The 14,521-nt window shown below is 36.6% G+C and overlaps 1 protein-coding gene across 4 annotated transcripts in view; it reads right to left on the bottom strand.

Annotated features, from left to right (window-relative positions):
- DIAPH2 (diaphanous related formin 2) overlaps window positions 1–14,521 on the bottom strand; it is a 254,044-nt gene that overhangs the window by 218,573 nt on the left and 20,950 nt on the right. For 2 of the 4 annotated variants that reach the window (XM_064462901.1, XM_064462898.1), the window contains exons 2-5: window positions 13,679–13,711; window positions 11,152–11,322; window positions 9,554–9,658; window positions 5,217–5,237 (exon numbers count right to left, since the gene is read on the bottom strand). In XM_064462901.1, the coding sequence (XP_064318971.1) occupies window positions 5,217–5,237; window positions 9,554–9,658; window positions 11,152–11,322; window positions 13,679–13,711 (330 nt within the window). The remainder of the gene's footprint in view (window positions 1–5,216; window positions 5,238–9,553; window positions 9,659–11,151; window positions 11,323–13,678; window positions 13,712–14,521) is intronic. The other 2 variants (XM_064462899.1, XM_064462900.1) reach the window with 2 other exon arrangements.

The following is a 14,521-nucleotide window of genomic DNA, read 5'->3' as shown; positions in this document are numbered from 1 at the left end:
ATCTACACAATACTGGATGCAGTTTTTGTCATTTCAGACAACAGCCACTCCCAAAACCCTAAGAGTAAAAAGAAGGAAACGGTAATCCACAAAATCTATAAGCAGGTTAGATAATGGAAATGTCATCAAATGCCATTACATGTTAAGCTAGACCCTGAAAAGCACTCTAGAATGCAAGATATATTTGTTTCTCTGAAAAGATGATTTTGTATTCCCTGTGGGTAGCCCTTCCACTGTAGTCTGCTGCAAGCTCCAAAGGAGATACTCATTCGGATTAGGCATTTAAGGTCGTTGCTATGTTTTCTTTCATATTTAAAGCAAGGCGTGCTCTTGCTGCCTCCTTTTCTATGTGTTGAGGACATGAGTGAAGTTCCTCTACTCTGTCTAGCTCCTTGTTTTCACAAGACTGACTCCCCCCTCAAAAACAGTTAAAATAGGCTAGAAGTTAGAGGAATTGGCAGCATGACCTCCTAAGCCTCCTTACAGTGCCTTACAAGACAAGCATACTTCTCCATTGTATGACTAGGCACCTATAACTGCACAGCAACAAGGAACAATCTCTTCTTCCTTTTTTCCCCCCCTCCTTCAAAACAGATGATCACTAAAGGTGGCTCATAAAAATCCATTCTCAGAACCTTTCACCCAAATACTCCAATTCAAGCTAGAGAATTCTCGGCTTAACAGGATTACTTTCTTCTATTTTCTGCACTCAACTTTTCAGTCTCAATCCACTCTTACCTCTACCTCAGCTAACTGGAGTGCTACAACCAGGTGTTATTTCTTGAACAGCATTCATTTTGAATTTGAATTTCCCTATTCAAAGAGAGTTTGATTCAAATACTATTTTTAAGTAATGTTATGCCTTTACATGGATCAGATTCTAATATATACACTTCTCATTTGCTTTGAAGTACAACATCACAGTGGAAGTTATGTTTTATGTGAGAGCATCTAATAAAGACGAAGGCAAAAGCAAAGTACAAGGAAACCCAGAGGGTTAGGTCCCACACCAGAACTTTCAGAGACTAAATCAATGCATAGGATCAAAAATCTTAGAAATTACTTTATGACCAGTCACCTTCACAGTATTACAGTTAGGACATAGAATTATTCATTCATGACAACCCAAATGAAAGCCTGGACCACACATTTTAAATTGTTCTCCGAGGAAGTCAGAAGCGATGAAGCTTTAGTGAAAAACTAAGCTTAAGGGAACTCCTAGAAGTCTTACAAAAAACCCAGTTATATAGAAGAAAACCTAGCTTGCTTTCCCATCAAGGATGTAAATCTAATCAATTCAAATCTGTGTGTAAGATATATTTCAGGGTTTAGGGGACAACAGACAACAGAGGGACAAGACAGACAACTTATAGTGCAGGATACAGTGAAAAATAAACTTAGGCAGTGTTTTCTCTCCACACAAACATTTTTTTAATATATAGAAAACCAGGCAACAATATTGTTGTTAGCTAGACAAAGAAATTCCTCACCCAGGACCTTCATAAGTATTAGAAGGGACGTGGCAAATGTCCAGCTTTATACACTACTCAGATATGACACCAGAGGCCTGTAAACAAACTTGAGAACCAATATCTAACAAAATGGGAAAGCAAGAGCGTTTTGCCCTCCATGGGTATAAGCAGATCTTCTATTTACTTGGTGGTAAAGAACGGTGGAGCACACCAGAACCAAACAGATGGGCTTTAACAGTTAAAATACAAAATCAGAAAAACCTGCACAAACTACTCCTCTTTGAGACACCAGACAATTCAGGCCTCTTTAGGTCTTAAGCTAAAGCCAAGTTCAGCTGAAGTTTTAAGTATATTACTTCCATGAGACAGTGTTTACTTCAGTGAGAATGCTGGCAGCCAGTACCAATGACTAGAAGTCTCACAATATCATAGATGGTCATTCCTATCCAATTCACTACACCTCTTCCATAATTTAGGAAAAAAAAAAATATCACTCCTCAGACAGAAACAAGTAACTGATACCAGCCTAACCCCTGAAGAGTGGAAGTAATAACTTAACTTTCCCATGACCAAGGACTAACTGAAAAGTTTTTGCATACTCTCTACTAATACAATTCTGCTTCTATCTCAAGCAAAGAAACCACTGTGTTTTAATTAGAGTATAACAACGTCAGGTAAAACATGTTGTTTGGGGGAGGTGGGGGTGGTTTGTTTGTTTTTAGGAAAGCAATAAAGCATTTTCAATGGTGTTTTTTTAAACCACATATACTCTAGTTGTTGCATATTTGATTTGGAAAAGCAGTTCAAACTATGAGGAAACACTCTATCAGCTCCTGACCTAGAACTTGGAAGTTTACACAGTTCATATCCACTTGACCCTGTAGATATTAGCCAAACATGTTAATTCAACCCACTGAAAATGGAACTAACAAGCTAATGGGATTTGATGGGTGGACTGTTTGGTGGATAAGAATTGGTTGGATAGTCACATCCAGAGGGTAGTGGTCAACAGCTCAATGTCCAAATGGAGACCGGTGACAAGTGGTGTCCCTCAGGGGTCCATACTGGGACAAGTACTGTTACTATCTTCATCAATGACACAGTGGGATCACATGTACCCTCAGCAAGTTTGCAGACAGCACCAAGCTGAGCAGTGCAGTTGACACGCCAGAAGGACGGGATGTCACCCAAAGACACCTGGGCAAGCTGGAGAGGTGGGCCTGTGAGAACCTCATGAGGTTCAACAAGGCCAAGTGCAAGGTCCTGCACCTGGGTAGGGGCAACCCCCAGTATCAATACAGGCTGGGGGGATGAAGGGATTGAGAGCAGCCCTGTAAAGAAGAACTTGGGGTACTGAAAAGCTGGAGATGAACGAACAATGCACGCTCACAACCCAGAAAGCCAACCATAGCCTGGGCTGCATCACAAGAAGCGTGGCCAGCAGGGTGAGGGAGGGGATTCTGCCCCTCTATTCTGCTCTGTATTGCGTCCAGCTCTGGACCTCTCAACACAAGAGGGATATGGAACTGTTGGAACGGGTCCAGAGGAGGGCACAAAAATAATCTGAGGGCTACAGCACCTCTCCTATGAAGAAAGACTGAGAGAGTTGGGGTTGTTCAGCCTGGAGAAGGGAAGGCTGTGGGGAGACCTTGTTGTGGCCTTTCAGTACTTAAAGGGGGACTATAGGAAAGATGGGGCCAATCTCTTTAGCAAGGCCTGTTGTGACAGGACAAGGGGTGATGGTTTTGAACTAAAGGAGGGAAGATTTAGACTGGATATAAGGAAAAAATGTTTTCCTATGAGGGTGGTGAAACCCTGGCCCAGGTTGCCCAGAGAGGTGGTAGATGCCCATCCCGGGAACCATTCCACGTCAGGTTGGACGGGGCTCTGAGCAACCTGATCTGGTTGAAGATGTCCCTGCTCACTGCAGGGGGGTTGGGCTAGATGGCCTTTAAAGCTCCCTTCCAACCCAAAGCATTCTGTGATTCTTTAATAATCCTACTCTAGACATCTACATTAATGCTTTACAGATAAACAGAAGATGCACGGTTGCCATTTCAATGCAATTACCATTGGCTATAAAAGCAAGGAAAGGTTACCTTGCAGGCAGCTAACATGACAAGTGGGCACCAGGGCTTGAGATCCCAAGTAAAACTCAGATAAGTTAAAGCTCTAAACTCCCCGTTAACAGGCAAACCTCTGCAATTCTCACTACAACCCAACAGTACTAGCACAACAACCCAAAATTATTCTCCTCCCTAACCAGAGTAAAACTGTAAATCTTCAGGAAAATAACTGCATATGCCAGCAGATGCAATCAACTCCCAAGGGATGAATCCTATGAAGTAGTATGCTGAGAAGAAGCACACCAAGATGCATGCATTCTGTAAGCGATAACACGCAGAAGCCATACTGTAACAGGGACATGTCTTATTTTACTATTTTGCAAGTTACCTGTGCAAAAAACATGCTTTTAATGCACAGCTATTCTTGCTCACCATCAGACTCTGAATTAAAAGGCATGAGAAGGAAAACAGATTTACGGAGTTTCTCCCCTACCCATTCTGAATATACCAGTTTCCTTTAGAAAATAATCTCTTCACAAAGCAGCTGTTCAGGCTAACTCGTATCATAGGGAAATTACATGACAGCAGGAACTATCTGAAACTGGTTTTAACATACTGAAATGGGAAGTTAGTAACTTTTCCCCTCAAAAATCAAATACCTTTAAAATATCTTCATTGTGCTTACCTATTTTATCAGCATATGAACCACTGCTGCATACAAAACTAAAAAGTACTGGTGAATCCGGACAGAAAAGTCTGTTTAAAGACCACTCTGAATATAGCAAAGCCACCAGCAATTTCTTTATCCCTATACACTATATCCCAATATAGCTAAGTACATCTGAGTTAATGATTACACAGTTTTAGGTCATAGGTTGTTCTTTATTCTTTTTACTACAAAACAGAAGTACTAAATATGACCTACGTAGAAAAGACTGCAGTACCTGAAAAGCCTCTTTTGGCTGCAATCAAAAATAAAGTCCATCCATAATTAAAATGTACATCTTTGCTTTCAGCCATCATCTAAAATGTATATGTAATTATTCCCCAAAAAATGCTATTTTCCCAGGAAACAAAAATTTGCTGAATTCAGTCCAACAAATTAAGTCCCAAACACTTGTTTAAAAAGAAAAATCACTAAATTCATGATTTACCAAAAAATGTACCTGAGCACTTAATAAAAGTTGTGCTGTGAGTGATCTCATCTTATGCTTATTGACCTTCAGAATCCTGTTAATCTATTCCCACGCTGATAACTAGCAGTTGACATTTCCACAGTAAACTATGAATGCTAACAATTATGAAATCCACATCGAAACAGAAGGAAGTCAGTCAAATGCTATAAAGTTTCAAGTGATTGCCTTCAATAAAAAGCAACACAAGTCTAAATTATATTTGTTGCTCCCGATGAACACAGGTGAGTTCTCAGTGAGTCTGAAGTATTCTGAAATAGATTCCTGAAAACTTAAAAACGGATCCCTCAAAAGTGCAATCAATCGTCTTATACTGGTAAGATAAACACGATTGAGTTAGTTAATAAACATTTTGATAAAACAAGGATTCGGTTATGCCCACTGAACTCTTCAATCCAAGATAGAAGTCAAAAATATTCCAGCCTAATCTCTAGAAATGGAAGTGTATTCATAAGAAAAAACAAAACTATCATGTTCATACTCACCGGAACTTTACTTCCGACTATCTGCATGCAGTGGTCAGCCAAGAGAGGTTATTGTGTAAAAGAGATAATAATAATAATACATAAATAATCACAGCAAAGTACTTAGGATGTAGCATCACACAAATTTTTCAGTGTTTAATCATTAGTAGTAGTTACATTCTTTCATTACTTCATCAAACTGTTTAAGAGTCACAGCTTCTCAACAGGAAAACAGTAGTTCTACTGTAGGAGAAATAATTTTAAATTCTTATGTTCTGCTGGTGAACCATCAGTATTTTATACATTTTCAAACAAACAACTAAATACCTAGCCTGACATCTACATCTTGAAAGATCAAGAGGTATGCCATTTTTTTAAAATTATCAGGTCATATATATGACACTGAAAAAACTACAGAAAAAAACTAATGGCATACTGACTTCCTTGTACATATAACAACTTCATTTATTATGGAGCTGTTGATCTCTTTAGATGATGTCATCACTGAATTTAATTAAGCTTTCATAATCAAAAACATAGCCTACAGTTATAAATCTAACTTGCATTTCAGAAAATCTCATGTGGCATTTTTCTTCAACTGCTCAGTATGGATGCTTTTAATTACATGGATAATTAAACAGTGATTTACAGAATGACATCTTCTCTTTTACCATGGAGCAGCATCTCTGCATATTCATGAACAAGGAGCTGACTTTACACAGAAGAAACTGCAGAAAGGCAGCACATCTCTGCCCTGTTCTATCACTGTGCACAAATTACCATTTTCCTGTGAACACCGGTACTATAAACTATGCCCAAATGTTGTAGGCTGTTCCTTGTCAGCTGTTTGCTGCAATCTCATAGCAGCCAGTTTACTGAATAACCACTTGTATCTGATTAAGAGCCTGAGACAGTATGATTTTGTTCCAAGATTTGAATTTGATGGTATCTGTTCAGCCTCTACCTGCTTCATTTCCTACTCTCATCTCTTCCATTATTCTTTTAGGAAGTCTTTCAGAAGACGTAAGTCCCTACAAGTGTTTCACAGTCACCTCTCTTCTTCCTGATGAGGCTTCCTCTAGAAAAACAAGATAGACTGTCATCACCAGACAATCTCTTTTCCTTATATACTACCTTCTTCTCTCAACAATGTTCAACTCATTCAGTATGACAGGTCACCAAGTTCAGTTCTGAAACAGAATTCTGAGCTGTCACCAGTTCCCAAGTATAATTTCCATGGTAAACAATCTTTCCCTTCAAGTGAGAGATGGAGACAGAAGCACTGATAACCACTTCACATGAAAGCATCTGGCTTATTAGCTTCTATCCCTCCTCCATCCCCCAAGGAAAAGGAGAGGCTTTTTTTAATCCATTGAAAACCAAGGTTTCTTTCTCACCCAGAACTCTGAGGACAGTACAGTGTTTCAGAAAAGCATGGTCAACATGCTGCAGATGGCACACAGGCAGGGGAAATGAAGCACCAAATTTTAAAATAATTTGGTTAAGACAAGGATCAGCAAATGAGAGTGATATTTTCAAATAGTGGAGAAAGTTCAAAAGCCTAACTGAAACAAACATGAAATGAACTGGTAGAAAAGTCACATCAACTGTTAAGTGTGCTTCGTGAGCTCTAAGCAGAAGAAAAGGCCCAAGTATTTTCAGTGTAAAAAAAGAAGACAGATGAACAATTATCTGTGACCAAAGAAAAAGGTAGAAAATTTCAAGAAAGATCATTTTGAATGCGATCAGCACTTTCATGGAACACAAGCCTGAGAGTGGCCTGAAGAGAAGTTTGACAACTCACGATGCAGTGAAAAATGGTTAGGGCTTGAATTCAACCAAGTAAAATAGTAGTTCAGCTAAACAGATGAAATCAACAGTGAAAATGAGGTTTTGCTTTATTGTAAAATCCCAATCAACATTTTACAGTTGAGCTCTACTCTTCATATATTTTAAGTCAGTAAAGATGCTAGCTATTTAAGACTTAAATTAGGGTAACACTCTACAGAAAGGTAACTCATATTTCAGAACAATCTTAAAATATTCCATTCAAATGCTGCGATTCACTTGCAAGAAGGACTTACTGAGGCACACAAACTTCGATACAAGCCCTTTTTCCATTAGGAAAAAACATTTTGCGCATGTATAAAACATCCATGCTGGTGCTGACTTAAGTTCTAAGCGCACATTCACATATGAGGTCATTTTGGGATTTGATTTTTTTTTTTTTTAATTGTTAGTACTTTTTGGCAAACACATCCCCAGTTCTGTTAAGTTTCCCATGCTGCAGCGCATATGGTGGCAGTAATGCAATCTGTTAAAATTTTCAGCAGTTAGACATGCAATGGTAGCCATGCTTTTCTTACACAACTACAAGATTATGGTGCTTTAGGCAGCTACATTTCAATATCAATAAATATGAGTGTGATCACCATCATCCAACTACGTTTTAGGAAAGAACTGCAAGTACTTCCATTGTGAAAGTTTCTACTGCTTCAATAAAATGTTAATGCTTACTAAGAAAAATTTAAGATTTAACACTGATCATCAAGTGAAGACAAAAACCTTACGAATATGTAATGAATAGTTCCCAAAAACAGTCTAGGCAAAGCATATTAACAGGAAATTTCATAATATTCACTGCATAAGCTTGAATAATGCTCCAATAACTTGTATGTTTAGTTAGACCATTCTTTAAGCACTGGACTCCTTCCAGAACAGACTAAAGGACTGCAGATTTTGTTTAGGATGAAATCCTGCAGGAACATCACTCCTCTCAGAAATATAAATCACCATTTTCACATTATAGTGCAAGTTTTTCAAAGCATTTGCATTTAATAATTGCATGTCTTTGTTGTTTTAATTTTTTGAAATTTAACTCTGTAGAGCTGATTTTAAAAGCTAAAAGAAAAACAAGAAAACTGTACTGCTTGTGGTCCATGCTTATAGATCCATGAGGCAGACACCGACATAATCTGATTTGCCAATTTATTTCACTATGAAACAGATTATTATTTAATATTATCTGTATTTAGCACTCAGGCTCAGCTCTGTAGAACTGCTAGCAATGCTGCCACATTATCTATTTGAAAACTTATTCCACAGCCTTCACTTCCTGTAACCTTTTATTGCACACAATAACTTAAGCGTGGAAAAAAAAATTGAGATTCATCCTAATTTCCAAATAAAATCATATGCATTACCTAACTTTATTGAAGAACTATGCGGGTAGTAAATTTTATCACTTGAAGAATACTACTGACCCTTGGATACATAAAGTTAACCCCCAACACTTCTCCCAAATACTGCAATACATTCAGTTCCTCAGAATTCACCACTAGCTTCTTTAAAACTCTTTGTAATACAAATAGTGCACAAATCAGATACAACATACATATATGTAAATGTTTCATCTAACATTCATGAATTTTTGTGGCATATTCTCCTTTTACACGATTACAATTATATTTGCCATAGTCAATTTTTAACAGACAAGAAGCATTACTGTTGTACATTATAACTAATTAGTACTAATAGTCCCACTACTGGAAATAAATTGCAGCTGTTCACTATTTGAAATTCAATTTCTCCACCCCAACAAATATTGGGGCATCCAGTGGTTCTCTTACACTTCTGACACCCCGAAACTGGCAGGCTTCAAAATTCTGCATGAAGGATCCATCAACTAAGGGTTAATCAATCAACTGAAGTACAGAGAATGATCAACACTAATTCAAGTTCTGAATATGGGTTTTTTTCTACTCAAAATATAGCTTGAAACACATTTTAACACCATCTTTTCTCTAAAGGAGTCATTTTACTTACCTTTAGAACATTTCTTAGCAGAATATTTAGCACAGTCTTCAAGCCAGCTACAGTCCTCAATAGATTCAAATTAAACTAAAATACCAACTTTACTTCAATTTTCTATATTTCCAATATTTTGATTCCCTGTTTCTAACACTGCAAATTGTACATCCAGTATGTATGTCATTACTGAAACCAGAAAGTCACGCTATCCTTTCCACAAACTTCTGGTACCAAAAATTTGTAGGATGAATTCCACAGAAATATGCTCAGGTTCCATACATTGCTCTGCATCACTGGATTTGCAATTTCTTATGGTTTAACATGAAAGCACCAGGCTTTTACACTGCCCAACAACTGAAATACAGACTAACCCTCGAGATGCAGCTGCAAGCATTTAGAAGTATATGAGTAAGTGCATATGTTTTTTTCCTTCCCACTCTTAGAAGATAAATCCAGTTAAAATAATTGAAAGTCTCAAGCTTGAAAAGTGTAACACCCTCGAAGCTAAGCTTCTTACTTTCATCTGTCTTGGAGAGGTGACTACTTACAGATTTGGCAGTTGCAGAAATGTACTGGACAACCATCTCACGTTTTGTGGTCAAGTCTTTATCTCTTAAAGGAGCTTTACGTTCTTCATTTAGATTCATGTCTTCCTGTAAAGAAAAAGACCACACAACATCAAGGCTGTATTTCATGCTTTTTATTATTCTTTGTTATTTTTATACTCCTTTTCTTAAACAAACAGCTCATTTTTAAACAAACATAAGTGAATTTTTCCAGCTTCTCTGCATTTCACCTTCTTTAATTCTGAGCTATCTGATTTTCTCAATTCTGTCACTTCAAGCACTCGCTGTTTTCAAGACTTACCCAAAACTACAATTGCATCAAGAGTAGTTACCATTAGGGAAATTTGACTCAAGAAAGAAAGCTAGAGGACAAACCAAAAAATTCTACACCTCAAGCTGATCACGTAAGTGTTAACTCTCGTAGAGTTCCTGGATTTTTATAAAATCTTATCACAACGGACACCATTTCTGCACTACCTAATCAAAAGGCTGTTATTACATACATTATTAACTTGTGGCAGGGGTAGATGTGAATGTGTTCCAACTGATGTGTTTAAAACAAGCCTAAAAATCAAAATATTCTGCTAGATTAAATCTAAAGATGCTTGTTTCAACTTAATAACTGATCAAATAAAACATGTAGTCATTCTAATTATGACTAGTCTTGCAACTTAGCAACTAAGACCAGTAAATGTTACTGTAGTAATCTACCAGCTACCAGCTTTTTCAAAGAATTATTAGTCTCTGGAAGACATACCTATTTGTCTGCTTCAACTAACATTACTTGGAAAAGTTGACAAATTAATCCCTTAATCTAAACAAAGAAATCAAGTAAGTATTAATTAACACTTATCCGATCTTTCAAAAGAGATTCACAACTTCATTGAACAGAGTAGAGATACACAATGGAACAGGAGAGTTCTTAGGCCATACTGATGGTAAAAAGTTTACAACAATTTTAAAGAATAATACAGAAAGCAGTATTTCTAAAAATACTCAAAAAACTATTTCCGGATACTTCAAGGAAATATCAACACCAATGTGCATGGCAGAATTAATACACACCTACTTCAAAAGTTTGTTTCTGTATTACTAATAGAACAGCTTGCAAGTAGAATCACAAACCTTGACAAGTGATCTTGAGACAGACAATTTTCAAGACCATACAAAAGTTTTGCTATCTATACACTATGATTTTACTAATTGAAATGAATACTTTCCAAAGGTATTTACTTCAGTTTATTCAAAACTATCATTCAACATCAGTATCTAACCACTGCAACTAAAGTTTATAGAGGTTGCTTAATGAAGCAATCAACAGCTTAAGATTTTAATTTTGGCTCGTTGCCTTTGATTCTCTGTAGAAGTAGACCAAGTAATTTAGACGTATATAATACCAGCATTCTATGAGTTACTCAATTGTTTATGTGCCAATTTAGACACAGGTCTATCAGGCCTACGCTATGCTGTGCCCTCCCAAGTAGTGAATACTTCCAAAACAACATTTGAAAATCACTACTCATAATAAATGCCAACACACCAATTACAACCTCAAAAAGTGACGTGGCACATCATCTTACCATCATTTTTTCAAAGAGATCCATAACTTCTTTTTCTGATAAGTTCATGCAACGCTCATCAACCTGGGAAAGTGGGATTTCACTTATAGAAGGCTGAGTGTCAATAGGATGCTGAATGAGTGGTTTCTCTTTTTTCACTGCTGATTTTCTGAAGCTTGTTATTCTGTCACGCTGCAAAGACATCCATTTAAAAATAAGCAGAAATAGAAATATAGGAAAGCAGTCAATTACGTGGCAGTAATACACACATTTTTAGTTAATCCAAGCAGCAGAGTTAAAATTCAAACTGAACTGTAAGTAAAAATACCCTAACATTCAGAGATTACTTTTCATAGAAAGACAACATTTAAGGTAAATTCATGACAGGTCACATGCAAAAGGGATATTACTATTTCTTACAGTTTCAAAAGTATACCATCTATGTATCTTAGCATTTCAAAATTTTGAGTTCATCTTCTCACATTACTCCCTAATTATCCTGATAGTGAATAAATATGGTACCACAAAGGCAATGTCCAAGCGTTCCTTCACCTGAAGAGCTATAAGTCTTTGGAGGACAACTTTAAAAGCCAGCGTTGGGAAGGAGGTACTCACAAGTTCATCAGGCTTATAAAAAAATCCTGCTAAAGTAAAATAAAGTTTGTAGAGGAATTAATGCTCCCAGTATAGTTCACAATTCCTTGAATTGCTTTCGAGCACGGACTCCTGAAATTAGTGCATAATTTTAAAAAGCCAGGTAATGGATTACTCACGTAGAAGCAGCCAACCATAGTTAAATGCACATAACAGACATTAGTGAAAGCATATTGTACAGTCTGCAGTGACGTTTCACTGGTTAAGGCTGACTTGGTTTATGCCTTCCACCAAACCCCCGCCTTTTTCTTCTAAAGCATGCTTACTCAGTTAATTTGTTAATATTGGAAACAACCAACAAGAGCACCTTCCTTATAAGGCCATTTTTTATAGTATTATTGATATATAACTCTATTCTGAATAGAGTCAGAATTTCTTTTATTTAGTAATACTGTCTAACTAACTATATATATATGTTCACCTTGAGAATGTTATGTCTATAGCAATTTTCCTAAATTAACTGTTTCCATCAACAAATACTAGTGTATTTGTTTCAGGCATTGAACAGCCTTATGAAGATGTGCTTTCAACTAACAGCAGCTTATGTAGGGTTACCGGTATCATTCATCGCAGTTATTGTTAACTCTATGAAGACATGTAAACCAAAAGTCATACTTTCTATAATGAAACAACCTCTGTGAGGTGTGAAAAGTTTAATGGAGTATTTCACTTGTACGAAATTTGGATTCATTTTAGATTAGTCCAGTCAAGAGTGGAGAAATATGACCAAGTGCTGTGGAATATGGGGAAGAAAGGTTCTTTGTGTTATTGGGGTTTTTTTGTTTTATTTCTTTTTCTTCATTTGTTTTGCTGTTGTGTTTCTATTGTAGTTTTTTGAGATCCTACAAGACTACCCTAAATTTTTGAAGGGAAAGTATCCCTAGATAAGCTGCATGCCCTCTGAAATTCTTTGGAGGCTTTTTTGGTTTGTTTATGTTTTGGGGGGGGGTTGGTTTTTTTTCTTCCTTAGAAGCCTTACATTTGTGGACAGAAACACATTACCTACAAGGATATTGTTAACATCTTTAACAAGGCAAGAACTTTAATCCCTTTTTTTTTTCCTATTAGAACAGTTTACATTACATTTTTTGAAACTAAAATTAGGGCATAGCCTATTGAAAAGGCCAAATATGACAAAATGCCTGAAAGGCAGTATCCAAAATTAGCCAATATATATCAAATGCAGTTTTTCTGTTCACTTACATTGAAACGCCCATTCAGCAATCACAAAAAAAGCCATTTAAGATCAATTTCACCATTCTTTGATCTGTTTCAACTACACCTCATTGACAAATTTGTTTAATCAGATTGCAATAGTGAGATCACTTTAAAACCATAAATTAATTTTCTACATGATTACTAGGTACAATCTCTTTATTTCAGGCATGTAAGTGATGATTAACTAAGCGGCCAGGCCAGTGACTGAAGTTTCTGTAAAAATACTTTACAAGAGGTTTCAAAGTATTCAGAATTTATAAAGTTAGTTCTACTGAATACAAACTTCTTGTTTGACATACAGTACACACTTATTACCCAAAATGGTTTTGCTTGAATCATGGGGCAACTAACTTTGAAGAACCACTGCAAATGCTTTACTGTTGACTGAAGGTCAAGAGAAATAACACTTGAACTGTGGAATAACAGTTTCAACATATCCACAGCATTACTGAAGTATTTAGAATGTGGTTAAAGAAGCTTCTCCAAATAGATATTATTAATTACTACTCTTCAACTGAAGTTACAAGTTAAGATCTTTAAGAATAGTAACTCAATTTTCTGAAATCTAATGTTTAATATCCTTATAAGAACATGTCATATTGTCCACAACATTTGAAGTAAAATAGCATGCAGCGTGGAGTTACCATTGCAAATTAAGATGTTACAAAGACCTTACCATATCATCTGCCAAAGTTTTTATTTGAATATTCTATTAAAAAAAAACACACACAAATCAAAGAAAAAAAGACAGTGTTACCTACTGTTTCAGAACAAATAATTCTGTATTTCACGTATTCTAACACTAAAAAGCACTTGAAATTTCAGTAAGTGTTCTAACAAAACCGCAGCTAAATGAGCATCGAATCTACTGCATGTTATGGGAAAAAGTAGGCTTGCATCCCATTGCACCTTGTCTTCTGACTATTTAACTCATGAACCTGAAACCAGTATAGCTCTAGCACTCACACTGTTTCACAAAAATGCAGCAAGATCCGAAACAATCATGGACTACTGGATTTCAAACCGAGTCAGCAGATAGCTATATGACTCATTCAGTTTTGACAGAGTTTTTGAGACTCAGAGAGTTGAGGAGAATTTCCTGTGCCCCAGCTTCTTGAGCCTGCTGCCAATTTTTCCTGAACACTGAATAATGTGAATTGATAGATGAACTGGTTAAAGCCAGCATACTGATTGTGCACAAACCAGTCACTACTATCTCTCCCTCCCTAATACCTTCTCACTTTTTCCTTAATGCCAGTAAAATACTGCTGACAAAGATTACCAACGTCACATTTTTATTCATGTCCAAGAAAGTAATCTATATTGTATACCAATATCAATGATCATACCAAGGAAGCATTCACTTAATAAACGTTGCTCAATTTACACTAAGCAGTCATTATTAAGTTATAGAACTTTAGGGGCAGGGGGAGGGGGAATCCAAGATAAAAAGAACTACTGTATATGAAAAAGTGTGGTAGTTGATCAATAATGACACAGCTCTGCAAGTCACTGGTTA

The sequence above is a fragment of the Phalacrocorax carbo genome, chromosome 11 (assembly GCF_963921805.1).
Source record: "Phalacrocorax carbo chromosome 11, bPhaCar2.1, whole genome shotgun sequence".
Lineage (NCBI taxonomy): Eukaryota > Metazoa > Chordata > Aves > Suliformes > Phalacrocoracidae > Phalacrocorax > Phalacrocorax carbo.
Note: the sequence above shows the minus strand (reverse complement) of the source record. Positions and strands in the feature narration are given on the sequence as shown.